Here is a 27,779-nt window from a genome sequence, read left to right as displayed (position 1 = left end):
GAGGCGGAGCCGGCCGGCTGGGCAAGGGCCTGGGTGCGAGGTGCGGGCCCTGGCGCCTGCCAGGCCTGGGCTGGTGGAGGCAGGCGAGGCCCAGCCTGACCGCCCCTCTCACCACCCCCCCTCCGCATGCCCCTTAGTCCGGGACAAAGCAACTGCTCCTGGCCAAGCGTCAAGAGGCCTTCTGGGTGCGAGGGGACCATCTTTCTTTCCGGCTTTCCAAGAGGAGACGAGGGAGGGTGGAGCAAGCGGGGAGAAGCTGAGAAGAAACAGGCCCCGGGCGCCAGGGTCCGGACTGGCCTCTGGCTGACCGCCCCGGGCTCCCAGGTGGCCTCCGTCGGCTCCCGCCCTCCCCGCGGGGCCCTAGTACAGCGTCTCCCGGGTGGCGTGGCTGGAGAAGGTGTGGCTGCTGGACACGCTGTTGGCCTTCCTGGAGAGGGCGGGCCTGCGCCGGCGGCGTGGCCACAGGGGACACAGGCAGGCCAGGGTGGCCAAGAAGATCTGGCGGAAGTTGGCAGAGACGAGGTTGTAGAGCACGGGGTTGATGGTGGAGCTCACGTAGAAAAGCGCGTTGGTCAGCATGTAGAAGTAGTGGTAGAAGTCGTAGAGGAACCTGCGGGGCAGCAGTCACACGGGCCTGGGGGGAGCCCCTGCCCCGCCCAGACCCGCCCCGTGCTTCCCTGGGGGACAAGGGGACCCTGCCCCACACCCATGCCACACCCCTCCTAGGCCACGCCCACGCCCCTCAGGCCCTGCCCCCACCACGCCCACAGCACCCCGGCCCAGGCCCCGCCCCACACCTCCCCGCTGGACGCTGCCCAGGACGCTCGTGGGCCCTGGCTCTGACTGCACCCAGCCCAGTGCAAGCCGCAGCTCCCTGCATTGATCCTTGGATCCTGCGCAGGACCCCAGCCTCCGAGAGCCTCGAGGGGCCTCAGCCCACGGCCTCTGGGCCTGCTGCCCCCCACAGGGTCTCACCCCCCTGCCAGGCAGCTGGCCACCACGGAGCCCCCGTGTCGTCTCCCGCCGTCCCCAGCAGGGACCTCTGCCCTGGCCCTGGCAGCCCGGCAGTGCGGACAGAGCTCATGGGGCCCTGAGGGACCTGCTGGCCGGGTTCTCCTGCTTGCTCAAAGCCTTGTGGGGATGGAGGGCGGCCGCGGGGTGGACTCAGCACCCGACACCCGACTGCTCTGGGCGGTGCCCTCCCCAACCTGCCGCCAGCTTGCGGGGGAGCCCCTGCCTGGGCCCAGCCCCCACTACTCACGGAGTCCACTGGTCGTCCGAGACGTAGCAGAACATGAGGCGCCGCACGTGGTAGGGCAGCCAGCAGACCACGAAGGCGATGACCACGGCCCCTGAGACACAGAGAGACGCGGCCTCAGGAGACATGGGTTGAGGGGGGTCCTGTCCAAGGAGCGGGGGCTGGGCACCACCAGGGCCCCGGCCGCCCACCGTGGTCCACGGCGTCCACGCACCCCCGTCAGCTCCCACTGATGCTTCTCCCCCAACATCTGTACCCCGAGAAGCTGCAGCCTTGCAGAAGGAGCAGAGCTGGGGACTGTGCATCTCAGTGCGCACTCCCTGATCCGAAAACTTACAGCCAGGCACCGGCACGGGCACAGTGCGGCACGGGCACCCAGACGTCGAGGGGAGCACAGGAAGCAAACCCTGCCCGCGGCCAGGAGACCTTTGGCAAGGGTGCTGGCACCAGGGCGTGGGCAAAGGGCAGTGTCTCCCACGAATGGTGACGGGGAACGGGGCGGCCACACATGGGAGCGTGGGGCTGGACCCTCACCCCACGCCACGCGCCAAAATCCACTAAGAGACGGGTTAATGAGCTCAGCGTGAGAGCCGAGCGACAGAGCCCTGGAAGAGAACAAAGACTTCACCGCGTGGAGTTGGCACCAAAGAAAAAGAATTAGAGCCCGGGAATCAGGAGACACAGCCGCCGTTCGCCGGAAGCGGGCATTTCCTGATGCCCTTATCTCCGCCTGCCCCAAGGTTGAGGCAGGGAGCCGGGTCCAGGCTGGAGGGCTGCCAACAGGGCGCCGGGGAGAGGGGGCTGGGAGAGTCCCCGGAAGGAGGGGTCTGGCCCAGCGCTCTGTCCCAGCTGGCTCCAGCCAGGAAGCCCGGACTGCCCCACATCGCTGGCCAGGCCAGTCTCCTCCGCCCCACGTGTGGGGAAGGCTGGGGCCACAGGGCCCTGGGTCCCACCTGAGACCCGGCCACGCTGGGGAACAGGGGACCGGACGCTTGGCCAGGTGGACACTGGAGTGAGTGAGGCGGTGCCCACCTCTCCCAGGTCACCCTCGCCTCACCTGGCTGCGGGTTCCCAGCCCCAGTTTTCGCCAGGCTCGCTGACCACAGGGCCTTAGGACCTGCCAGACCGGCTGCCTTGCCTTCGAGCTCGGGCTCTGAGTGCCTGGTGGGTGGGTTTGCTTCCTCACGGGGCCCCCGCCTCTGCTGTCCCCCCCATCTCAGAGCAAACTCCTGGCCCTGGTGTGTGAGTGAGCGAGTGGAAGGATGAACGGACAGATGGAGCCACCCCTGGGCCTTGGCCCCAGCCGCCCCATCCCGAGCCTTCCCGACTGCTGGCCACAGCTGACCCCAGCAGGCCCCGGTTACGTACGCAGCACTCGGACGCCGTGCCGCAGGGCCTGGACCCGGCCTGGCTCCATGCAGGTGCCGAGCGCGCCGTGCTGCTCCCCCACCGTGCACACCTGGCCCTGCTCGGCTGCCTGGAGCACCATGACCGTCAGCTTGCTGGCGATGATGGTGTTCAGCACGGAGATGACCACCATGGGGAACACGAAGGACATGAAGGCGTTGACCTGCGGGGAGGAGGGCGGGCGTCAGGCCTGGAGCAGGAGGCCCCACCCTCTGCCACCCTGCGGCCTGGGGCCTGGGGCCTGGTGGGCGTTTGATCAGCACCCGTTTAGCAGATCCTGCCCCTGCCCCCAAGCTCTACCCCCAGCCAGCCCCCTGCCCCAAGCTCCATCCCCAGCCTGCCCCCCCACCCCTGCCCCCTCAGCCCCAGCCCCAGCCTGCCCCCCCGCCCCCAAACTCCACCCCCAGCCTGCCCCTGCCCCCAAGCTCCACCCCCAGCCTGCCCCCCACCCCTGCCCCCAAACTCCACCCCCAGCCTGCCCCTGCCCCCAAACTCCACCCCCAGCCTGCCCCTGCCCCCAAGCTCCACCCCCAGCCTGCCCCCCCACCCCTGCCCCCTCAGCCCCAGCCCCAGCCTGCCCCCCCGCCCCCAAACTCCACCCCCAGCCTGCCCCTGCCCCCAAGCTCCACCCCCAGCCTGCCCCCCACCCCTGCCCCCAAACTCCACCCCCAGCCTGCCCCTGCCCCCAAACTCCACCCCCAGCCTGCCCCTGCCCCCAAGCTCCACCCCCAGCCTGCCCCCCCACCCCTGCCCCCAAACTCCACCCCCAGCCTGCCCCTGCCCCCAAACTCCACCCCCAGCCTGCCCCCCACCCCTGCCCCCAAACTCCGCCCCTAGCCTGCCCCCCGCCCCCAAGCTCTACCCCCAGCCTGCCCCCTGCCCCCAGGCTCCACCCCCAGCCCGCCCCTGCCCCCAAGCCCCACCCCTGCCCTCTCACCTGCCTGTCAACAGTGAGGAACACGCACCCTGGGACACCCAGCTGTGGGCTCGTGGAGTCCAGGACACGGTCCCTGAGCCTGTGGCAGCTGTGCCTGAGGCCAGTCTCGCCAACCACGGAGCCGGCGTCTCCCAACCTGGGCACGCACCATTCACGCCAACCTCTGGCCCCCCGCTGCCCAGAGCACTGCGAAGGGTGAGCCTCCCAACCACCCTGGCGGGCTTGGGTCTTGCCCAGAGCTCCTGGCCGAGACGTGGCTGAGCCCGGCCCCTCTGGCAACTTCCTTCCCAGGCACCTGCTCACCCAGGGCGGCCCCAGCCTTTGGACACATGTGAGCGTGGCCGTGTGGCCTGGAGAGCGGGTGGCCTCGGCCTGCGGTGGGCACAGTCCCTGTGAGGACAGTGGTAGCTGTACCCTGGGAGGGGCAGGCCAGGGCGACCCAGGGCAGCCTCCCAGAGGCTGGGATGCTGGCGCTGGCACCGGCCGAGGCCTCCAAAGGTGCTATCTACCCTCGGGAGGCCGTGGAGGGCTCAGGGCAGCCCGAGGCGGCCGGGGTTCGCCTCTGCGTGTCACTCGCACCAAACCAGCCTTGAGGCCGAGTGGATGGGTGCGGCGCGGCCATGATGTCTTTCAGGGGACCCTGGTGGGCAGCAGGTGTGTCCTCCATCCCCGAGGGAGGCCCAGCAGCCTGGGGGTGCCCGGGGAGGGCCAGGCCCAGCCTCGGGGGAGCAGCCGCTGGCCGGTGAGTCACCGGTGCCCCGGTGGAGTTAATCAGAGCGAGTGTATCCAGCAGAGAGTTCCCTCATCAAAACATTTGCAACACCACGCCTCGCTGAGCACAGGCAGCCGAAGCAGCCGCCGGGGGCCAGCAGGGGCCAGCGCAGCGGGCGGCTGGCTTCTTAGCTGCAGGAAGCCCGGAGGCGCTGGGGCTGCCCTGCGGACCACAGTGGCCACGGGCCGGCAGCTGGGCTGCATGCAGGGCTGGAGACGCAGTGGGTGCGGGGATGTCGGCGGGCTCGGCTTCCCCCCAGGAACGGCACAGGGCACAGCGCAGACCCTTTCCCGCCCCTTCCCCCACGGCAAGCCAAGAGGACTCCACCCAGCAGGCAGCTTCAGGGGAGAGATGGGCCCAGCCCCGCCCCCAGATGCCCCAGCCCCGCCCCCAGATGGCCCCAGCCCTGCCCCCAGATGCCCCAGCCCTGCCCCCAGATGCCTCAGCCCCGCCCCCAGATGGCCCCAGCCCTGCCCCCAGATGCCCCAGCCCTGCCCCAGATGGCCCCAGCCCCGCCCCCAGACGGCCACACCTTGAGTCAGCAAATCAGGGACAGATGAGAAAATTCTGGAAAGGAGGTGTGAGGGTCCCGGTGGGCACGGGGGAGCACAGGGGAAAGACTTCAACAAGAACGGAGCTGAGGCCAGAGACGGCGGCCGGTCAGACACGCCGGCCACGGAAGGAGCTGCTGGCTGCTTGGGCCGCTGGACGCTGGGCCTTGGGGGCCCCTGCTCCTCCTGGCTTCTTTGCCTGGGGTCGGCCAGCTGGCACATCCCAAAAGGCCTGGGCAGGTTGGACAAACGCAGGACACATGTCTGCCCGTGGCTGGGCCACCCCTGCCTGGCCGCCGTGGCTGGTGGTGCTGCAGCCCCACCTTCTGGGGAGCGCGGCCAAGGGCTGTCCTGGGTGTGTGGCCTGTCCAGCTCCTGTGGCCGCACTTGCCATGTCTCCTCTCTCATTTGGGGTTCTGGTTACCCCAGTCTTCTCTCCTCCTCGGTGGGCTGGCTTCCACACCGGGCTTCCAGGGAGACCACAGGGCTGACGGGCAGCGCTGAGGGGCTCAGGGAAGGCCTCTGCTAGTGGGGACACCTGACCTCTGAGCCGCCGGCCGGCCGGAGCACACCCAGCGGCCAGGCCAGGCGCGTGTGAGGTCAGCGCACTGACCTGCCCAGCCCTTCCCCGCTGCCCGCCCAGGCCACCTGCCTCTCGACTGGCCTGGGTTTGGCTCGCTGCCCATGCCGGGCGGCCTTGACAGACACTGAGGAACCCATCAGCTCGGGGCCACGTGGGGCAGCCAGAGGCGCCCCAGAGCCACGAGCCAGCAGCACCCACAGTGCCTTCTGATTTGCCTTTAAAGAGAGCAGAGAGGGCCACCTCGCCAGGTCCCTGAGTACGCAGAGGGACACGAAACCATCCCGACGCACTGTGCAAGCAGCTGAGGAGGGCGCGGGAGAGAGCCGGACGGCGAGGGGCGGCGAGGCCAGCGCCACCTGCCTGGGTGCAGGGCGGGGGCCATGCACAGTGCAGCTGCCCAGAGCCTGTGTCCCTCTCTGCCTTCCTCCAGCCACGGGTCTGCCTCTGCCTCTGCCCGGGGCATGCACCAACACCCTCGGGTGCAGGCCCCGGGCAGCCCCAGGTCGCAGGCTCAGTCCCAGCAGGGGCCGTGGTGGAGGACAATGATGTCGGCACAGGACAACCCCGGGCTCCGGGCTGCTCCCGCGCTTCCTGTGCTGCCCGGGCTGCCCACCTGCCCCTGCCCCTGCCCCGCCCCTGGGCTGACCACTCCCGAACAGCAGCACACAGGGCCTCCAGGAACCAGGAGAGCCTGGACCAGTCCTGCGACCTTGACCTTGGGCGGGTCCTCAGCCCCCTGGTTCCTAGGGAGGGCGTCTCCGTGCGCCTGCCCACAGCACCGTGTGTGCTTAGCGGTACCGGGGATTCGTGCCTTTGGGAGGAGGACCAAGGAGGCCAGCGTGGGTGGGCGGGGCTTCAGCCTGGGAGGTGGGTGGGCTGTTCTGAGGGTGCTGCTGGCCGGGCGTGGCCTCTGCCCCCCTGGCGTGTGCCATCTTCTGGGGGAGGGTAGTGTGAAGTGTGTGTGGGACGGCTGGAGGGGGCCCGGCTTCTGGGCAGGGGGTCTGGACGACCTTACCCCACAGTGACAGGGCAGGTGGGGAGGCACACAGCGCACCTGGAGACCCGCGAGGTGCAGCACACCTGGCCAGTGGACGGGTCATGGGCCCCTGAGCCGCTGGCCCGTGTTCTCACCCATCCCACCCTTCCCCTAATTAACCCCGCTGTGTTCAGATAAACAGACAGCTCAGGCCTCCCTCGCCAACTGCACTGGGCCGCAAAGCCAGCAGCTTCCCGGGACGGCTGCAGGGGAGGCAGGAGGGGCCGGCGTGTACACCCTCCCAGCGTGGCCCAGCAAGGCTGGCCTGGCACGTGACTGACCCTCCCAAGAGCAGATGTCCAGCCCTGGCCACGCCCAGACTCTGGGGAGACCCCTTCCAACCTCCCAGACTCCGGACAGACAGCAGCCCCCTCGGGCCCAGCAGAGGCCAGCACGGCAGCAGGTTCCTGGGGCCCTCACGACTCCCCATCCTCCACCACGGCCCAGGCCGGGAACAGCGACGCAGTCAACGCTAAACCTGCAATTCATGGTCGTCGGCGCCGCAAAACCTGGGAACAGCTCAGACGCCCACGACTCGGCACATGCACACAGGGGCCCTCTGGTGACAAAGAGACTCGGGGCACCGGACAGCCAGGCCCAAGGGCACACGGGGCCTGAGGCTCTGGGCGGGGGTAGCCTGGGAAGGAGAGGACTTCAGACCTGAGGAGTCGGTGGAGCGACCTTGTTCTGGAAGGCTCCGGGCCGGGGGGGGGGGGGCAGCCAGCCTGGGTGCCAGGCTGTCCCTGAGCCCCTCTCTCTGCCCTTGGTCACCCGGACCCTGGGGCGCTGGACCAGCTGGCATGGTCTCAGCACAGCTTCGAGAAACGAAGGCTGCAGGATCCACTGCCCAGTGGGGACACGCCTGGCCCACGGTGGACAAGAGCCGCGGTCAGCAGGGAGCCCAGGCCCTGCTCAGGAGGAGCCTGCAGGTGTGTCCAGGCAGTGACCGCCTGCCCTTCTGAGCCGGTGGGTGGAGGAGGGGGAGGGGGAGTTGCTGTAGCTGGGGTGGGGGCTGTGTGAACCCCCCTGAGGTCCAAGAGGAGCAGGGGAGGGGCGAGGTGGACAGGGCAGGTCCTGCTTAGCTTGGCTGTGCCTGGCAATGGCTCAGCCTCCACACAGCCCAGCCACCACCAGATGGCTCCAGTGGGGGATTGGAGCTCATAAAGAATGCCGGGGGGCCGGCGCTGTGGCGCGGCGGGTAAAGCCTCCACCTGCAGTGCTGGCACATGATATGGGTGCTGGTTCAAGTCCCGGCTGCTCCACTCCCAATCCAGCTCTCTGCTGTGGCCTGGAAAAGCAGAAGATGCCTGAGTGTTGGGTACCTGCACCTGCGTGGGAGACCTGGAAGAAGCGCCTGGCTCCTGGCTCCTGGTCAGTTCAGCTCCAGCTGGTGTGGTTATTTTGGGGAGTGAACCAGCAGAGGGAGGATCTCTCTAAACTCTGGCTTTCAGATAAATACGGAATCCCTCTAATTTCCACTCCTTGTGATGACAGGCCAACAGCAGCAAGCCCAGGGCTCTGGAGGAGGCAGACACGGGCTGGGCACCCCAGCGGACGGCCGCAGCAGGTGTCAAGTCTGCGAGGTAGCCACAGCAGGGACGCTCGCCCACACGTCCAGGCACAGCCACGAGCCCCAGGGTCTGACCCAAGCCTGAGCCCTCGCTTCCTGCATCTCGGGCTAGTGCCCAGCCCAGGACAGGTGGGTCAGCCAGGTGCAGGGTCCTTGGCCTGCCCCACCTTCCTGGGGAACGTCGGGTCCCAGCGCTGTGACTCCGCGGTGACCCCTCGGACGGGCAGCCTGTGCTCTCTCTCCTTTGTGCTCTCCCATGGCCTCTGCCCTGAGCCCTGTGCTGCTGTCCAATTGGAAGATCCTGGGAGAGGCCAGGAGATTGCCAGGGCCCCAGGGAGCTGGGGTTCAGCACCACGGACAGCACCTGCTCTCCCTGGAAGAGCTGTGGTGTGGGCAGGAGGGGGGCCGTGGGGCTGTCTGCCCGCTGTGGTCCTGGGCGGGGGACCAGCTGCTGACCCCCCTTCCGACTGCTGGAGCCACAGCGGCTGCGTCAGAGCGCGAACTTGGCAGAGCGGCGCTGCATCCTGGCCACGCTGCTCTGCTGCAGACCGGCACCAGCCCGGCTGCTGGAGGCCCCTAGCAATCCGATTAGGGAGACAGCCCCCTGGGCATCCCTGCCCTCCTCCACCTGGGCCGGGCAGGTGACCGCCGGACCCAGCATGGAGCACGAGGCCGTCTTCTGGCTGTGCACGGCAGGGTGGGGCGTGGCAGCCTGGGGGAGGGGCCTCCCCGTGCTGTGTGTGGCAGCTGGGTGGCGGTGGTCACAGCATCCCAGCACCGCTCGAGAACAGACGAGCCACCTGTGCAAGGCCGCTGGGGCTGTGGGCTGAAGGTCAGCTGGCCATGTTTTCAAACAGCCACCAGCTGCAAAGCCCGGTCGGGCGTCAAATCCATGACATCTGCCGAGCAGCTGTGAACCAGGGTCTGAAGCTCCTGGCACGGACAGGCGGCGGCGCGGTGCGGGGAGCAGGCGGCGTGGGCTCTGACCCCCGGGCCTGGCCGTGGTGCCCGGCAGTCCCAGCAGGAAGGAACCTGAGTGGCCTGGCTTTACTTCCGGGGAGGAACCAGGGGCCCCGCAGCCCTGTCTTTCCTTGTGGAAGGGTCTGATCACGTAGGCTCCCAGCCCGTCCCAGCTGGCTGGCGCTGGCTGGCGCTGGCCGCGCCACGCCAATGAGCCTCTTGTTTGCATTTCTCCTGCGTGCTCGGGTGCTGATCTGGCTCTGAAGGGTTAAAAGTGGAGCCAACTCACTCAGCACAGAGTTTTAGAGCCCAAGCCTGAGCCCTCGACAGAGGCCAAACCACGCAGTGAACTCAGCTCCAGGCCAGGAGAAGTTGGGTTCCTGAAGACGCAGGCTGTGGCTCCCCAGGGAGTCTGTGCAAACCCTCAGCAGTGAGCAAGCGAGGGGGGCCCCGTGGGGCCGGGGCCCGGCAGGCACCCGCAGGACCCCTGTGCATCACAGGTGGTGCAGCAGAGGGGAGCGTGGGGAGCCGTTGCCGCTGGACGTGCGGGGGAGGCCCTCGCCGTGGCCCCCGCTCCTGTGGCCCCCGCACCTGTTCTCCGCTCTCCTTGTCCACAGCGGCTGAGACTCCAGCCCCACAATTTCCAGCGTCTTCTTGCCGTGTAATTGTGTGGGCAGCTCAGCAAATATCCTGTCCCTAATTACCGTCCCCTGGCAGAGCTGCCCACTCCGCCTGCCCAGCATCCTGGTGCATTTCAATAGGATTAGGGCTGATTACGGGGACACAGAGCACCGGAGGAGGCTTTGGGGAGCCCAAGGGAGGGAGCGGGACGGGGAGGGCCTCGGGTTCCCCCAGCGCCCTGCACGTGGGGAGGGGCTCGCCCAACTGAGCCAACACTCCGGACACTTTATGCCCCAGGCAGCCTGCCCCTGGGGCACTGGACCAGGTGAGCCCAGGCGTCAGCCCCGAATGGCTGCTGTCACGAGCCAGGGCTCCCCAGAAACCACAGCAGGACCCTGCGCTGCCCCGTTCAGACCATGCCTCAGAGCACAGGACATGGGAGCCAGTGGGTAAACTGAGGGAGGACCGGAGCGCCCTCGGCCATCGCTCAACTGGACACTGCGTCCCTGCCACCCTGCCGGCCGGGGCCCCAAGGCGGCCGCAGCAGCACCAGGGCCCCCGTGTCCTCCGCAGGCTGGCCAGGAACTGGCATCCGAGCCGGCAGAGCCGCAGGGGCAGCCGAGCTCCGGGAGCCCGGGCCTGGTCCTCACTTGCGCCCCTCTTCAAGCTTGGCAGTCACACCAGAGGGCAGCTCCAGCCAGGCTCCCCCCACCCTCGCAGCCGCTGGCCTCCTCCCTGGTGGGGAGCAGCATCCGGAACGTTCTGCTTCGGCTCCGCCCACACTCGGAGCTCAGCAGGGCTCTGGCTCACATCGCAGCCCTAATGTCCACTCAGGGACCGTCGCGTCCCATGCCACGTCTCTCGGCTGTGAGGGGACAACCATCCAGCTGCTCCCTGCTGTGGCACCCTCACCCACCCCTACCCGGCCCAGAAACCCACAGGGGTCGTCCAGGGTCCTCACGGCAGCCTTGCTCTGAGGGGGTCATCCTGGCCTAGACTGAGAGGCCACGGGTCACACAGGACTGACCATGAACAAGACCACCCGGGGACCCGGTCAGCCCGTGCTGGTGGAGGGCTCCTCCACAACTGGACACGCCCCTGCACGCACGCCGGCCTCTCCTCCCGCAGGGTGGCCCGTGGCCAGGTGCCCTGGAGGGCGAGGGCTCTCTCCCTGGAGTGCCTCCTGCAGAGAGGGGCCTGGACAGGGGCAGCCCCAAACCCACGTGTGCTGAGGGACCATCCTGGACCCAGCTGGGGCCAGCGGGGCCGCAGGACCGCTGAGCCCGAACTGCCGGCCCCGGAGCAAACCGGCAGCTCCTGTGAGGCCGGCGCGCCCCGGCAGGCCCTGCAGCTTGCTGACAGGTGCCCGGGAGTCTCCGAGTCCCACAGACAGGCCAGCCATGTCTTGGTGACAGGCACACAGGTCCTGCAGCCCAGTGCCGCCGGCTCTGAGGACAGCCACTCACGCCGCCCCGTCCTCGCCAGCATTGCCGTTTGCTCTTCGGCGAGTGGGGCTGGCGGGATGCCGGGGCGTCTGGGGGACAAGCGGGGACAGGCTCACCTTCCGGGCAGCACCTCGCGTGCCTGACGCTGCCTCCATGCAGGGGCCGGGGAGGCCAGGCCAGGTGGGCCCTGCACTGCCCCAAGCCCTGCCCAGGCCTGGGCAGAGCAGGCAGGAGGCAGCAGGCTCCTCTCTGGCTGCCCAGCCCAGGGACGAGTCTGCTCACTCCGTCAGAGCTCCCGGGAAGCCCCCACAAGCCACACACAGGTGCTTCCCTGGGTGGTGGGGCGTGCACGTGGCTAATCCCACAGAAATGGACGCAGGGTTTAGAACCCTGTGGGTTTAGAACGCGACAGCTGAGACAGCTGGCGCCGAGTTGAAATGTTTCCACTGTGCGGCCAGCGCTGTGGTGCAGTGGGTGAGGCAGCCCTAAAGGTGCGGGTTCAAGTCCCAGCCATTCCACTTCTGATCCAGCTCCCTGCTAATGCTCCTGGGAAAACAGCAGAGGATGGCCAAGTGCTTGGGACTGAGCACAGGGGAGTGAGCACTCAGGGACTGAGCACTGGAGGACTCAGCACTGGCAGACTGAGCACTGGGGGACTGAGCACTGGGGACTGAACACCTGGGCAGTGAGCACTAGCCCTGCCACTCAGCCCCTACAGGGCTCAGGAAAAGGCGTCCCAGCCAAGCCCAGGGCCACCCCGGCCAGACCCGGTCCCCCAATGCCCACTCCCCAGGGAAGCCCCGGGCCCCAAGGTCCACTCCCCAGGGACACCCTGGCCAGACATGGTCCCCAGTGTCTACTCCCCAGGGACGCCCTGGCCAGACATGGTCCCCAGTGTCCACTCCCCAGGGACACCCTGGCCCCTAAGGTCCACTCCCCAGCCTCCAGAGCCAGGAGCTAAAGACACCGCCGCTCATGCAGATGACCCTGTCTGCTGTAGCAGTGGACGTGGGTGAAGGCAACAGGGGAAGAACCACGCCCACGCCCGCCAGGGCTGACAGCCGCGGTGACCCAGCACACCCCGTCCTGACCCAGCACACCCTGTCCTGACCCAGCACACCCCCGTCCTGACCCGGCACACCCCGTCCTGACCCAGCACACCCCGTCCTGACCCAGCACACCCCGTCCTGACCCGGCACACCCCATCCTGACCCGGCACACCCCTGCTGTGACCCGGCACACCCCGTCCTGACCCGGCACACCCCGTCCTGACCCGGCACACCCCTGCCGTGACCCGGCACACCCCTGCTGTGACCCGGCACACCCCGTCCTGACCCGGCACACCCCCGCCGTGACCCGGCACACCCCGTCCTGACCCGGCACACCCCCGTCCTGACCCGGCACACCCCCGCCGTGACCCGGCACACCCCCGTCCTGACCCGGCACACCCCTGCCGTGACCCGGCACACCCCTGCTGTGACCCGGCACACCCCGTCCTGACCCGGCACACCCCGTCCTGACCCAGGACACCCCCGTCCTGACCCAGCACACCCCGTCCTGACCCGGCACACCCCCGTCCTGACCCGGCACACCCCTGCTGTGACCCGGCACACCCCTGCTGTGACCCGGCACACCCCGTCCTGACCCGGCACACCCCCGTCCTGACCCGGCACACCCCGTCCTGACCCAGCACACCCCTGCTGTGACCCGGCACACCCCGTCCTGACCCGGCACACCCCCGCCGTGACCCGGCACACCCCTGCCGTGACCTGGCACACCCCGTCCTGACCCGGCACACCCTTGGGCCAAGGACAAGAAAACACATGGCTACACCAACAGGGCTGGAGAGAAGTGACCAACCCAGCAGCGTCCTGACGATCTCTCAGCCTGGGAGAACACCAGTAACCCGCGGTGCTCCCAACAGCCAGACTCGGATCGTTCCGGTGTAAGTAGGCCACAAGGCCGGGCGCACCCAGCACCACGGCTCCACGCGCTCACAGGGCCAGTCCCGGCCGTTAAGACGAGACCGGGTAAAAGGCGAGCTTTCTGGACGGAAAAAGGGAACCTTGCAGATGACCCAACGGTAGAAAACAGCAAACCTTGCTGAGCTTCTGGAACCAGCAAGTGACCATGGCAAGGCCGCGACATACAGCTGAGCGGCTGGTGCTGGGCGTGGCGGGCACAGCCACCACCTGCAACCCCGGCATCCCACCTGGGTGCAGGTTCGAGTCCTGGCTGCCCCGCCTCCAATGCAGCTCTCTGCTGATGGCCTGGGAAAGCAGCAGAGGATGGCCCAAGTCCTTGGGCCCCTGTGCCCATGTGGGAGACCCCAAGGAGGCTCCTGGCTCCCGGCTTCAGCTTGGCCCAGCCCTGGCCGTTGCAGCCATTTGGGGAGTGAACCAGCAGATGGAAGACCTCTTTCTCTCTGTCTCTCCCTCTCTCAAAGTCGTTCAAGTAAATAAAATTAATCTGTAAACAACCAACTGGAAGCTGGCTCCCGATCTGCCTGCTGGGCAGGCCCTGTGTCGGGGAGCAAGCCCGCAGCAGAGACCGCCCGCCTGTTCAGTCCCTGCTGCTCCTGCTGAACTCTGGCTCTGCTCCGGCCACCCCAGGCTGGGGCTGCCCGATGGACGCGGGTGCAAGGACTCCAGCCTCTGGAGGTGGACACAGATGCTGCCCTCAGGCCTGGCGAGCTGCAGAGTGAGCGCGAATGGCAGGTGAAGCCACAGTGGTGACAGGCAGGTGGGGGAGGGGCATGTGGGGCAGGGGGACCCCCTGGGGTCCCAGAACCCAGCACGAGTGAGGCTGGGGCCCGTCCAGGCAGGGCCAGTGTTGTCCATGAACACCTCTCAGGTCAGGACCCGGGGACAACAGCTCGGGAGGCCGGGGGCAGCACAGTCCTCAGAGCACCGGGACCCCACGCAGTGTCACAGTGTCGCGGCGGAGCCAGGCTGTGCCCCGGCACAGCGGCCCCCGGATCAGCAGGATGACAAAGCCCCCGTGCTCAGGAAGCACCCTGGGAGGCGCAGGCCCCAGCTCACTGCGTTCACTCACGGCGAGGCCACCTCTGACCAGCGCTGGGGTTTTCACTTTGTCCCTGCGAGATGACCCCAGCTGACGGTTTCAGGGCGAACGTCAGGAGGGGTGACCACAGGGACACCCTCTGTGCAACAGAGGTCAGGGGCGGAATCCTGACGTCATCCCCAAGGCTGGGACTGGTTCCCAGGTCCTGAGTACATGGCTGGGGATGCCAGGGGCCTGTGCCCAGACGGACAGGGACAATGCAGGTCCCGGGCCCGAGGGCAGGCTGGCCCCACCTTTTATTCCACTTCTACTCCAGTCAACCCCAGGGCAGGGCCTGGCATGGATCCTTGGTCTTGGGGAACCCGGAGCAGAGGCCGGGGCTGTGAGATGGAGCCCCTGAGAGCCCCCACCTCTGCCACATCCTTCCGGGGTGGGCACGCCCGAGCCTGGGCCACGCCCGAGCCCAGAGCGGGCGCTGACTCCTGTTGTGACGAGGCTGCTCGGCCCTCCCAGCACCCCACAGACCCAGGCTCAGGGCAGGCATGGACCTGAGCACCAGCCCCCACCGCACCCTCCTGCTGGGGCTGCCCCTCCACTGGCCGCCCCCCGCCCCGCCCACCCCATGTTGTCCCCATGTCCATCTGCACTCGACTTTGGGCTTGTCACACTGCTGGACGGGCCCCGGCGCGAGCCGGCTGGCACACGTTCATAGCCAGGGGAAGGGCATTTTTGACAGGGGCTCCTGACCAGGTGTGGACAGGTGGGACAGGGAGGGGGCAGGCACTGCGGTGTAGCGGGTAAAGCCGCCGCCTACAGTGCCAGCATCCCACATGGGCGCCGGTTCAAGTCCCGGCTGCTCCACTTCCGATCCAGCTCTCAGCTGTGGCCTGGGAAAGCAGTGGAGGATGGCCCGGGCTCTGGACCCCTGCACCTGGAAGAAGCTCCTGGCTCCAGGTCGGCTCAGCTCCAGCCATTGCAGCATCTGGGGAGTCAGCCAGTGGAGGGATGCTCTCTCCCTCTCTCTCCTCTCTGTAACTCTGCCTTTCAAATAAAAAAATAGAATCAGAGGCAGCTGTGGGGAGGGAGCGGTGACGACTGCCGCAAGCCGCCCTCCCAGTCCCTCCCCCGCCCTCTCTGCCACGCCAGGGGCCATGGGGGCCCAGGGGGGCTCAGTCTGCCGATGGGACAGAGAAGGAGGCGAGGACAGAGGGAAGCAGCCAGTGTCCCTGCTCCACGGTCACCAAGGGGACATTAGGTGTGGAGAGGGATCTGCAGCCACCCAGAGCCCTGCCCGCCCCCACCACTGCGAGGTCTCGGGCCCACCCCGCCCCTCCCCCACTCTCTTCTCTCAAGGATGCCTGCTCAGTGGGGTGCCAGGCAGCCCCCAGGGCCTGGCTTGGGAACAGCATCTCTGCTGGTGTAATGATTTCCGGGGAGACCGTCCTGGCGGGGTGGCCCCCGGCGGGTGACTGGCAAGTGTCAGGGGGCAGCCGTGCAGAGGGAGCTGGACGGGGAAGGAGGCCACACGGCCCTGCGCCTTGGGAAAACCAACTGGTGACACCTTCAGCTGCCCAGCCCGAGCCCCGCGCAGCCCGTGCTCCTCACGGCCCTGGGCCCCCCCCCCCCCCCGCCGGCCCTCCCCAGCAGGCGGCACGGCCCCGCCCTGGCGGCCCCCGCGGCAGCCTCCTGCGTGGCTGGCGGCGGATCCGACACACGCGCCGGTGTTTTTAGTACGGGCGACGGCTCCTTTTCAAACAGGCTGTCAGAGAAACATCCCAGGAAGCCGGTGTCAGCGCGGCCCCGGCCCTGCAGTTACCGCCTCCAGTGCCGCAGTCTGGCGCCACCGCTCCCAGCGCCGCCCCTCCAGCCTGGGGTCCCCGTCCTGACCCCAGGTCCCCGCTCCCGCGTCGGAGCAGCTGCCCAGTGCAAGGTCACAGGGCTGCCCTCCCAGCCTGGCCCGGGCTCCCAGGCGGTCCCACCCGCCCCTCCTGCTCACGGCCCTGAGCGGTGGCTCGGGTCCCCTGAGCGGCCCGCCTCGGCAAGGGGCAGCGTCTGAGACCCCCACCCTTGTGCCAGGCCCGTGGGGGCGGCCCCTGCCTTCCCCGCTCCCACAAACACAGCCGTGCCATGTGCTCACGGCGCTGCCAGGCCCCTTCCCGGGCTCTCGGTCCGTCCCTCCCTCCTTGCCTCGCTCTGTGCCAACCTGCTTTCCCCAGGAGACCCCCAGGGAGTGAAGCCAGTTTTAAGGAAACCCCCATATTTCTGGAGCTCCCCACTGGAGGGAGAGCCACAGGGGCCTCGCTCTGGAGCTCCCTGTACCAAGGGCAGTGGACAAGGGGCGCTTCTGGCTGCTGTGTCTGAGAGGGGCCCCTGGGCTCGGGCTCCTGCCTTCCCTGTGGCCGAGTCTGGGGGTCCTGGGGCAGGTGGCGGAGGCCCCGGCAGTCATGGCCAGGTGGGATGGCTTCTCCCTCCGCCCCAGGCAATAAATACGTCCCTGCTGGCCACTTAGTACTGTGCACATCCTGTCGGGCGCCCGGCCAGAGCAGATTCACAGACGTCCTGGACCTGGCTGGGGGCCAGTGCTCCCGGATAACCTGACCCAGACAGGCTGGGCTCCCCCCAGGACCCCCGCCCGACCCACTGGGTCCCACACAGGAACCGCTCTGAGTTCCAGGGACACAAAACGCTGTAGAATATGCTTAACCTTTAAATACGTCCAGGGAGAGTTACTGAAATTTACAATCCATTCACCTTTAGCAGACCTCGGGCTAAAAATGCTAAGTCCAAACACAGGCAGGTTTCCATAAGCTTGGGCGAGACTGACACAGCCGCCAGCGGTCCTGGATAAGCCACTCCTTTGTTTTGTATTCTTTGCAACATTGTTTCAATAATTCCTGGGAGACAGCGGCTTTCATCTTAAGCCGCCTTGGATATTTTGAAAGCCGACCGTGTCTAACATCCACAATGGCTTTCACGGGTGCTGCTCCAGCTCTCCTGGCACAAACAGCCGCGGAAGTGCGCGTGGGGCACCAGGCGCACACACATCCGAGCCCGGGGAGGACCAAGGCGGGGCTCCTGGGGGGGCTCTGGCCTCATCCCTGCCTGGGGCCAGCTCCAACCTGGAGACGGCAGGAGCAGGGACCTGGGCAGGGCCTGGTGCTGAGCCCAGCAGGGATGAGGTCTGCACAGTGGCGGGGGGTGGGGTGGGGGTGGGGGTGGGCTTCCTCAGGAGCTGTCCAGGGTTCTCCTGGGTTGGCCAAGCTGTCAGTCCAGACCCAGATGGTGTAAAGGGCTTAGGGGAAGGCACCTGCGCTGGACCGAGTCAGGAGTGACTCACATCTGGGCGGCGTCATGGTGCGTGGGTGAAGCCGCTGCTCAGGCCTGGGTTTGAGCCCCGGCTCCGGTTCCCCTCGAGCCTCCTGCTCACGTACACCCTGGGAGGCGGCCGTGGTGGCTCAAGTACTTGGGCCCTTGCCACTCATGTGGGAGCCTTGGACAGAGTCCCCAGCTCCTGGCTTCTGCCTGGCCCGGCGCCGGCTGTTGCAGGCACCTGAGCCAGCGGAAGGGAGACCCCCGTCTCTGTCTCCGGCTTTCAGATAAAGATGCAGAAATGAAACTCAAACAGACGCACGTGCTGTGGCGCAGCGGGCAAAGCCGCCGCCTGCAGTGCTGGCGTCCCACATGGACATTGGTTTGAGTCCACTTCCAGTCCAGCTCTCTGCTATGGCCTGGGAAGGTAGAAGAAGATGGCCCACGTCCTTGGGCCCTTGAACCTGCGTGGGAGACCTGGAGGAGGCTCCTGGCTCCTGGCTTTGGATCAGAACAGCTCCGACCATTGCAGCCATTTGGGGAGTGAACCAGCAGAAGGAAGACCTCCCTCTCTCTGCCTCTGCCTCTCTGTAACTCTTTCGAATAAATCTTAAAAAAAAAAAAAAGACACACCCACCAGGTGCCCCCTAAGGCAGAGACCAGGGCCATGTCCTGCTCTGCCGCAGGGCCCTCGAGACCCCCAGCTAAGCCTGAAGCCAGACCCCGGGCCTGCCGAGTGAGGCAGCAGCAGACGCCAGCCTTCGTCCTCCGAGGAAGACAGTGGGACCCGGCTTCTCGGGTGCCGCTCACAATGTGCAGTGAAATGGGGAATGGGACAGGAGGTGAGCCTGCGGGGAGTGGCACGCGTCGGGCAGTGGGGCTCCGATCCCGTGGGCACGCACACCATGGACACAGGGACGCCCGTCTACAAAGGGAACTGTGGACGTGAGACAGGGACTAAGACCCCCGAGACCGTGACTCAGGGACCTCAGAGGGAAAGACGGTCCTCGCTCCTGTCCTGGGGCCACAGAGACCCCGCACCTGTCCTGGGGTCACACAGAGACCCCGCACCTGTCCTGGGGTCACACAGAGACTCCGCACCTGCCCTGGGGCCACAGAGACCCCCGCATCTGTCCTGGGGTCACACAGAGACCCCACACCTGTCCTGGGGTCACACAGAGACTCCCGCACCTGTCTTGGGGCCACAGAGACCCCCACATCTGTCCTGGGGTCACACAGAGACCCCCACACCTGTCCTGGGGTCATAGAGACCTCCGCACCTGTCCTGGGGTCACACAGAGGCCCCCGCACCTGTCCTGGGGTCACAGAGACCCCCACATCTGTCCTGGGGTCACACAGAGACCCCCACACCTGTCCTGGGGCCACAGAGACCCCCACATCTGTCCTGGGGTCACACAGAGACCCCTGCACCTGTCCTGGGGCCACAGAGGCCTCTGCACCTGTCCTGGGGCCACAGAGGCCTCTGCACCTGTCCTGGGGTCACACAGAGGCCCCCGCACCTGCCCTGGGGCCACAGAGACCCCCGCATCTGTCCTGGGGTCACACAGAGACCCCACACCTGTCCTGGGGTTACACAGAGACCCCTACACCTGTCCTGGGGTCACACAGAGACTCCCGCACCTGTCCTGTGGCCACAGAGACCCCCACATCTGTCCTGGGGTCACACAGAGACCCCCACACCTGTCCTGGGGTCATAGAGACCTCCGCACCTGTCCTGGGGTCACGCAGAGACCCCCGCACCTATCCTGGGGCCACACAGAGATCCCTGGACCTGTCCTGTGGCCACAGAGACCCCCACATCTGTCCTGGGGTCACACAGAGACCCCACACCTGTCCTGGGGTTACACAGAGACCCCTGCACCTGTCCTGGGGTCACAGAGACCCCCACACCTGTCCTGGGGCCACAGAGACCCCACACCTGTCCTGGGGTTACACAGAGACCCCCGCACCTGTCCTGGGGTCACAGAGACCCCTGCACCTGTCCTGGGGTCACTGGATCTCACACGGGGACCTTCAGGACCACAGTACGGGGTCTGCAGCCTGAGCGATGATGGAGACCACTGCCAAGAGCCAAGAGTGGCCCTCAGCAGCGTGGGCCCGTGGTCTGTGGACAGGACAGGCTGGGACAGAGGGAGGGCAGAGGGGCCACCAGAGGCGTCATTTCATAGTTAAAACTTTAAAATGTTATTCTCATTTATTTGAAAGGGGATGAGCAGAGAGACACACACACAGAGATACAGAGAGTGAGCCCATCTACTGGTTCACCCAGGAGCTCCATCCGGGTCACCACTGGGGAGGCAGGGACTCAGGTACCTGCACCATCACTGCCGCCTGCAGGTGTGCATTAGCGGAAGCTGGGGCCAAGGAGGGCCAGGGAGGGTCAGGAAGGGTCAGTGAGGGCCAGAGAGGGACAGGGAGGGTCAGTGAGGGTCAGTGAGGACCAGGGAGGTTCAGGGAAGTTCAGGGAGGAACAGGGAGGGTCAGTGAGGGCCAGGGAGGGTCAGGGAGGATCAGAGAGGGTCAGGGAGGGTCAGGGAGGGCCAGGAAGGGCCAGGGAGGGTCAGGGAGGGCCAGGGAGGGTCAGTGAGGGCCAGGAAGGGTCAGGGAGGGTCAGGGAGGGCCAGGGAAGGTCAGGAAGGGTCAGGGAGGGTCAGAGAGGGCCAGGAAGGGTCAGGGAGGGCCAGGGAGGGCCAGGGAGGGTCAGGGAGGGCTAGGGAGGGCCAGGGAGGGTCAGTGAGGGCCAGGGAGGGCCAGGGAGGGTCAGGGAGGAACAGGGAGGGTCAGAGGCGGTCAGTGAGGTAAACCTGGGCACCACAGCTGTGGGGGACCGTGGGGGGCCCAGACAGTGCGGTAACGGCCACGCCCAACACCCAGCCCAGAAGGGATGTTAACACTCCTGGAGGAAGAAGTAACTGCTGGGACGAGAGGACACACGCCGAGTCCACCTAGTGGACACACACCAAGTCCACCCCAAGTGGCCACACACATGGAGTCCACCCTAGTGGACACACACCAAGTCCACCCCAAGTGGCCACACACATGGAGTCCACCCTAGTGGACACACATGAGTCCACCTCTAGTGGGCACACATGGAGTCCACCCCTAGTGGCCACACACGCCGAGTCCACCCCTAGTGGACACACACGCCGAGTCCACCCCTAGTGGGCACACATGGAGTCCACCCTAGTGGACACGCCGAGTCCACCCCTAGTGGGCACACACGCTGAGTCCACCCCTAGTGGGCACACATGGAGTCCACCCCTAGTGGCCACACACGCCGAGTCCACCCCTGGTCTTAGTGTGTGCTGCGGCTCCCCTACAACCACGATCCAGGCATTTTTGTCACCCGGCTGTCACCAGGGCCCCTCGGCGGCCAGCCCCGCAGCCATCCACGTCCCGTCTCTGGCTCCACCTTTTCCAGAGCGTCCCGTGACTGGAGCCGGCAGCGTCCAAGGCCTCCTTCCCTCAGCGTGGAGTGGGCCCCTGGACCCCGCACGTTCACGACCCCGGGTTAGAAGCTCCGATTCCAGGTCGGGGGAGGATGGGGGAGTGAGGGTGGGGGCAGGGTCACCCCCTGGACCCGGAGCTCCTGCCCGTGGAGACCAGAGGCTCTCGGGACGGGGAGGGGCGGTGGGAGCTTGATGCCGCCAGCCACACCCCCAGGACCGGCTCCGCTGGGGCTGCTGCGTGTGTGGACAGCGGGACGCACCCTCTCATGCGGTCTCCACAGCCTCTGCCTCCGCTGCCCGCCCGGCTGTCCGGCGAGGGCCCAGGGGCCGGCCATGCCGGTCTCTGCTCTCCTGCCCGTCGGGAGGCTGGCTGAGGTGTGGCGCCAGGCTCCAAGCTCCAACATCAGCAGGGGCTCCTGGTTGCGCCCCAAGCCCAGGAGGCCACACCTCGGGGAGGGCGCCTGCCCGGGGAGCGCAGTGGCTGTACTCCCACTGCCACGGTGTGGCCTCGAGACTTCCTTGGCCGCTCCAGACAATCCACGCTCAGGACGCCACAGCCTGCGGCCAGCACAGCCCTGACGCCTGCCCGTCTGCAGCGTGGGCACAGGCGGCCGGCCTGCCCCTCTGCTCCGTGCCCCGTGTCCGGGCAGGGATACTGCCCCGTCTGTCGCACACCCCCCCCGGCTGTGTCCACCTCGCCCCAGCAGGCTGAGTCCACTCTTCCGCGTGGGGACGAGGGCCCACCCCTGCCGGAAGCCAGGCGGGGTCCCCTCCCTCCTTCACACCGCCCATGTTTAACCGCCGTCCACAGTCTGAACGCCAGATCCCACAGCCGAATCTCATGCTTCGACACAGAGCTTGATAAAAGCCTTAATTATGAAGTGCGAACATCCCCCCCCCCCCCGAGCCGTCCCTGCTGACTCTCACGACCACTGACCCTCGGCCAACCCTGGGTCACCTGACCACAGACACCACCGCGTGCGCCCCGGGGAGACCCGAACCCCGGGGAGACCCCACCCACAGCAGCGGGCAGAGGCCGAGAGCAAGCCCACAGCTAACCAACCCCCCGGCCGGCGCGCTCTCCTGTGGACTCGGCACTTTTTCCCTGTTTCTTGGTACAAGGAGGGGTGGGAGCCAGGGGTCCCCCTCCTCCTGCTCCCTGGAAATGGGGAGTCTCTAGGGCGCTCCTCACCGCCTGGATTTGCTGCTGCACCCTCACAGGGAGTCCCTGCTCCTGTCTCGGTGGGCAGTGAGTGGGCGCCGCACCCTCATGGGGATCCCTGCCCCTGTGTCTGGGTGGTGAGTGGGCGCCGCACCCTCATGGGGACCCCCTGCCCCTGTGTCTGGGTGATGAGTGGGGGCTGCACCCTCATGGGGATCCCTGCCCCTGTGTCTGGGTGGTGAGTGGGCGCCGCACCCTCACGGGGACCCCTGCCCCTGTGTCTGGGTGATGAGTGGGGGCCGCACCCTCACGGGGACCCCTGCCCCTGTGTCTGGGTGATGAGTGGGGGCCGCACCCTCACGGGGACCCCTGCCCCTGTGTCTGGGTGATGAGTGGGGGCCGCACCCTCACGGGGACCCCTGCCCCTCTGTCTGGGTGATGAGTGGGGGCCACACCCTCACGGGGACCCCCTGCCCCTGTGTCTGGGTGGTGAGTGGGGGCTGCACCCTCATGGGGACCCCTGCCCCTGTGTCTGGGTGATGAGTGGGGGCCGCACCCTCACGGGGACCCCTGCCCCAATGTCTGGGTGGTGAGTGGGGGCTATACCCTCATGGGGACCCCCTGCCCCTGTGTCTGGGTAATGAGTGGGGGCTGCACCCTCACGGGGACCCCTGCCCCAATGTCTGGGTGGTGAGTGGGCGCCGCACCCTCATGGGGACCCCCTGCCCCTGTGTCTGGGTGATGAGTGGGGGCTGCACCCTCACGGGGACCCCTGCCCCTGTGTCTGGGTGGTGAGTGGGGGCTGCACCCTCACGGGGACCCCCTGCCCCTGTGTCTGGGTGGTGAGTGGGCGCCGCACCCTCATGGGGACCCCCTGCCCCTGTGTCTGGGTGATGAGTGGGGGCTACACCCTCATGGGGACCCCCTGCCCCTCTGTCTGGGTGATGAGTGGGGGCTATACCCTCATAGCGACCCCTGCCCCTGTGTCTGAGTGGTGAGTGGGGGCCGCACCCTCATGGGGACCCCCTGCCCCTCTGTCTGGTGGTAAGTGGGCGCCGCACCCTCACGGGGACCCCTGCCCCTGTGTCTGGGTGGTGAGTGGGGGCCTCACCCTCATGGGGACCCCCTGTCCCTCTGTCTGGGTGGTAAGTGGGCGCCACATCCTCATAGGGACCCCTGCCCCAGTGTCTGGGTGGCTGTGAGTGGGTGGTGGTGGTGAGTGGGGGGTGGTGAGTGGGGGCTGCACGCAGGGCCCCGTCAGGTCCCAGCTCCATTCCTTAGCTCTGAGGCTGCCCTGGGGCTGTGAGGGGGCGGCAGCGGGAACCGCGCCCCCACCAGCCTCAGCGCTGCACGGGGTGTGCCCTGGGCTCCCCTGCGAGCAGGCGCGGGGCAGGGGTGGGGTGGGTTTCTGCACGGAGCCCCCACCTCGCTTGGCCGTTGTTTTCTAGAAAGCACCGTCTGCACGGAGACCCGCCCCTGCTCTCCCACGGCGCCTGCTTCCCACAGAGGAAGGCGTGCGACAGCCCTCACCCTCGCCCACCGCACTCAGCCCTGGCGAGGACCCCGCTGGGCAGGGCACCACTGGGGGGGGAGCGGTCCGTCCCGCCCCCAGGGAGATGCTGGGCCCTCCAGCTGCTTGCCGGCTCCACCTGCACGGATCGGATCGGATCGGGGCTCACCCTGCCTGCAGCGAGGGTCCACACCCAGCAGGGGCGCCTCTCGGAACAAAAGGGAGAGGCACAGAGCCCGGCCCTGGAACAGCAAAGACCGCTGGCGGCCGGTGGCAGACTCGAGGTGGGGGGAAGGGGGACACCTAGCCCAGCGCCCCTGCTCTCCGGGAACCTCCCCGTGTGGTGGGCGCCAAGGAGTCCCTCCTCGCCCTGCAAACAGGCTCGGCTGAAAACGCCGGCCACCGGCTCGAGCATCAGGGGAGCAGAGGGTTTAGGGTGCGAATGGCCCCGCCGGCCTCGGGGCAGTGAGCTGGAAGCCCCAGGCTGCCTGGGGGGCTGACAACGGCACCCAGGGCAGGGGTACGGGTAGTGGGTTGTCGAGGTCCAGCTGTGGCCCTGGGGCACAGACCTCGGCGTGCTTGAGGGAAAGGGTGAGGCGTGGACAGAAGACCCCCGTCACTCACGTGTACACGTGGGCACATGCGTGGACAGTCCTCCAGGCGTCCGAGCCTGGCTCCTGCTCAGGCACTCAGTGACCAGGTAAACGGGGCTCATACAGGGACAGCGAGCGTCCAGGGGCTGGGCTGGCGCCTGGGCGGCACCCGCCGAGCCCTGGAGGGCAGAGCTGGTGGCTGCCGGTGACAGGAGGTGGAGAAGCACACGGGCCTCAGCTGGACGTGAGCCAGACACTCCCCCCCCGGGCCTCTGCCACGGCGGGCCCTGGTCTTGTCGTCTTACCTGCCACCTGCTGCATGCCTCCAGGCCACTGACCACCCGGGCCCTGAGCCACACAGCGCCTGGGGCACCTGCGCTCTGCAGGGGCTCATGCAGGCAGCGCCCCCTGTGGGCCGGTCGGAGGAGAGATGGGACATCCCACCGGGAAGCCATGGGCACCCCGCGTGTCCGCCGCCGCCCAGTCCCTGGTGGCACTGGGGCCAGAGCTGGGCCTCTGAGAGGCTGTGCTCTGCACTGCCCAGCCCCACACGGGGCCACACACCGAGGCTGCCACGCTGTACTGAGGCCAGTGAGCCCCCTCCTCCAGGCTGCAGGACCCCACACACCCCCACACACATCCAGGTACCTCAGCATCGTCCCAGCGGGGACATCACCACGGCCGTCGGCAGTGACGGCAGCACCAGCAGGTGCTTCTGTGTGTCAGGCACCTGCAGACACGTCCCACGAGTTCTCGTGAACACTGTCTCCTGGGGTCAACGCTGCAATTATCCCATTTTACAGACAGGAAAACTGAGGCTGGAGTAAGCCCCAACCCAAGAAGGTGTCAGGTTCAGCTCTGACTCTGAAGTCTGGGCTGGGGCAGGGCAGCCGGGGGACACGGAGGAAGCCGGTCTGGGGGATGTTGCTGCTGAGGAGGGGGCTGCAGAGCCCCCGCCAGGGCACAAGGCCTTTGGGAAGCTGCTGGAAGAGAGCTGCTGGCATTATATGACCCCAGGGACTGCTTCAGGGCCACCAGAGGCCCCCCCATGAGCCCCAGGGAGGACACTGGCCAAGCTCCAGCCACCCTCAGTAGAGCTGATGGGGTGGGGATGGGGAGCGGGCGCTGAGGCCCGGCTGCTCCGCGGGGCGAGGTGGGGAGAGGGCTCGGGCTGCTCCCCAGGCGGCCCGTCCTCGCCAGCCCCCAGGGAGTGGACTTCCGCAGCCCCCTCACGGCTGGAAGACCCCTGGGGGCAGCGTCCAGGCTTCCCCCCAGAGAGACCCCAGCCTGGAGCCCCCGCAAGGCTGCTCACCTGGATGACGACCTTGACGGTGGCGGTGTCCACGATGGGGGTGCACACCAGGCTGCCGGGGTGCTGGCGGTCAGCACCCCGGCGCTGCTGGCCCATGGTGAACAGCATGGGCACGGCCAGCAGCGCCGAGGCCAGCCAGATGGCGCTGATGAACTTCTTGGTGCGGCTGCGGGACATGAGCGTCTTGGCCTTGAAGGGGTGGCACATGGCCAGGTAGCGCTCGACGCTGAGGCTGGCCACGTTGAGGGCCGTGGCGTAGGTGCAGGCATCGCGCAGGAAGTAGTAGCCGCGGCAGCCGGCGTCGCCGAAGGCCCAGGGGTGGTGCACCCAGATGAAGTTGTACAGCTCCACGGGCATGGCCAGCAGCAGGATGAGCAGGTCGGACAGCGCCAGGCTGCCCAGGTGGTAGTGCACGGTGCTCTGCAGGCTCTGCAGCGGCTTCCGGCGCGCCAGCGTGAACGCCGTCACGGCGTTGCCCACCGTGCCCACCGCGAACAGCGCCAGGTACACGACCGTCACCAGCACCTTGGAGTAGACGTCGGTGTTCACGTCCAGCGGGCTGCCCGGCGCCGCGAGCGCGAGCTCCGACGCGTTGGCCGAGCGGTTGCCCGAGGCCGGGGCCAGGAGCGCGGCGTCCGGCCCCAGCTGCGGACGCGGGAAGAGGTCGGCGCCCGCGGCGCTCGGCGCGGAGCCGTTGAGGCGCATGGTGCGCGCCGGGTCCGCGGCTCTGTCCCGCGCCCCTGGGCTGGAAGTCCAGGCGGGGAGGGAGGAGAAGGAGCCCTGGCGGGGGGCGCGGGAGGCCGGCTAGCGGGGCGCCGTCTGGCCAAGAAGCGCCGCCCCGGGGGGACTCGGCTCACGCCCACCCGGGCTCCGGGCTGCGCCCCCGGCTCCAGACCCCACGATTCTCCACGCTCCCTCTGGGCTCTGCGCCGGTCCCGGGCTCGGGCTTCGCGGACAAGCAGGTGGCTCCGAGCAGAGCGCACGCACGGCCGCCCGGCGCGCTCGCCGCTCCCGCTCCCGCTCCCGCTCTCCTCCCTCGCGCCCCGCCGCGCCCGCGCCCTGTCGGCTCTGCGCGCTTCCACTGAGCCGGCGCCGCGCGGCCGCGCCTAGCAGCGTGGGCGGGGGCGAGAGGCGGCCCCAGCCGCGGTGCCCGCCCCGCCCCAGCGCAGGCTGGTGGTCGCCGCCTCCCCAGCCCGCCCCCCGCCGCGCACTCTCAGAGGCCCGCAGGGCCCGCGTGAGAGACCCCGGGAGCCCGGGTCAGGCGTGGGGGCTGCAGCTGGGCTTTGGGGCGCTGGGTCTGCCCAGCGCCCTCCCCCAAGGTGCGCCTCCCCTTCCCGGGTCTCTCCAACTTCTAGCACCCGGCAAGGGAGCTGTGCCCTCCTGCCTCCGGCGAGGGCGGAGGAAGGAGACGGCTTCCCGCTGGGCACGCAGCTGGCGGGCCGCCCCTCTCCTGGTGCCCACGGTGGAGGGGGGCAGAAGCTGAGCGCCCAGGGGGCTCCAGTGCCACTGACCCGGGGTGGGGTGGGGGAGGGGAAGCAGGAGCAAGCAGGCGTGGGGCTGGGGCACCCTCAGGGCCGGGTCCCGCGGGGTTGGCAGGGGCAGGCCTGACTTGGAGGTGGTGCTGGCTCTGCAGGGCTCTGCCGCGGCCCTCGGGCTCCGTGTCCTGCCAGCCGCTGGCCCGAGGGGGCCGGGTGTGCACCTGCTCGCCGGCTGTGAGCTGCGCAGGGGCACCCCTGTCTCAGCCGCCCTCCCACAGTGGACCCTGGGAGACGCCCGCTGGAGGGGTGAGGGGTGAGTGCCCAGGGGTCACCTCCTGCAGGGGAGCAGGGCAGGGGCTGCCAGCCATTTTGTTGTCTTCCGCCTGCCTTGGGCTTGCCTGTCACCTGGCCCCCAGCGGCCTCATCAGGGAGCCTTAGCACACAGCAATGAGTGCTTGAAAACGTAGCCTTCAGAGGAAGCACGAATGGCCCTTTTGCTGGACGCCGGCGGCAGACAAGAGGCTGGCAGAGGCCGTTTGCATCCTGGCCCTGCGGCCTGGGCCTTGGGGGAGTGAGCTTCTCTGTGCCCTGGCGTCAGCTGTGGGGTGGGAGAAGCTGAGAGGGGTGCTCCCTGGGCAGGGCTGCTCCCCGGGGGCCTCGGGGAGTGGATGGCACTGACAGGGCCGGGCTCAGCCTTGGGAGGGAGGGTGCGCCTCGAGTCCCACAAAGCTGCCCCCAGGGCCCCGCCAGGGTACCCTGGATTTGCTGTCCGGGAGACACA

General features: G+C 68.0%; 1 protein-coding gene across 1 annotated transcript; it reads right to left on the bottom strand.

Annotated features, from left to right (window-relative positions):
* Positions 1-333: 333 nt before the first annotated feature.
* Positions 334-26,225, bottom strand: NTSR1 (neurotensin receptor 1). The gene is made up of 4 exons (XM_062202419.1): positions 25,521-26,225; positions 2,627-2,828; positions 1,262-1,352; positions 334-610 (listed from the first exon to the last, which is right to left on the bottom strand). The coding sequence occupies exons 1-4, from the start codon at positions 26,223-26,225 to the stop codon at positions 361-363; spliced, it is 1,248 nt and encodes a 415-aa protein (XP_062058403.1). The 3' UTR covers positions 334-360.
* Positions 26,226-27,779: the final 1,554 nt, after the last annotated feature.

The sequence above is a fragment of the Lepus europaeus genome, chromosome 10 (genome assembly GCF_033115175.1).
Source record: "Lepus europaeus isolate LE1 chromosome 10, mLepTim1.pri, whole genome shotgun sequence".
NCBI classification, from domain to species: Eukaryota; Metazoa; Chordata; class Mammalia; order Lagomorpha; family Leporidae; genus Lepus; species Lepus europaeus.
This window is presented reverse-complemented; position numbering and strand designations above follow the sequence as displayed.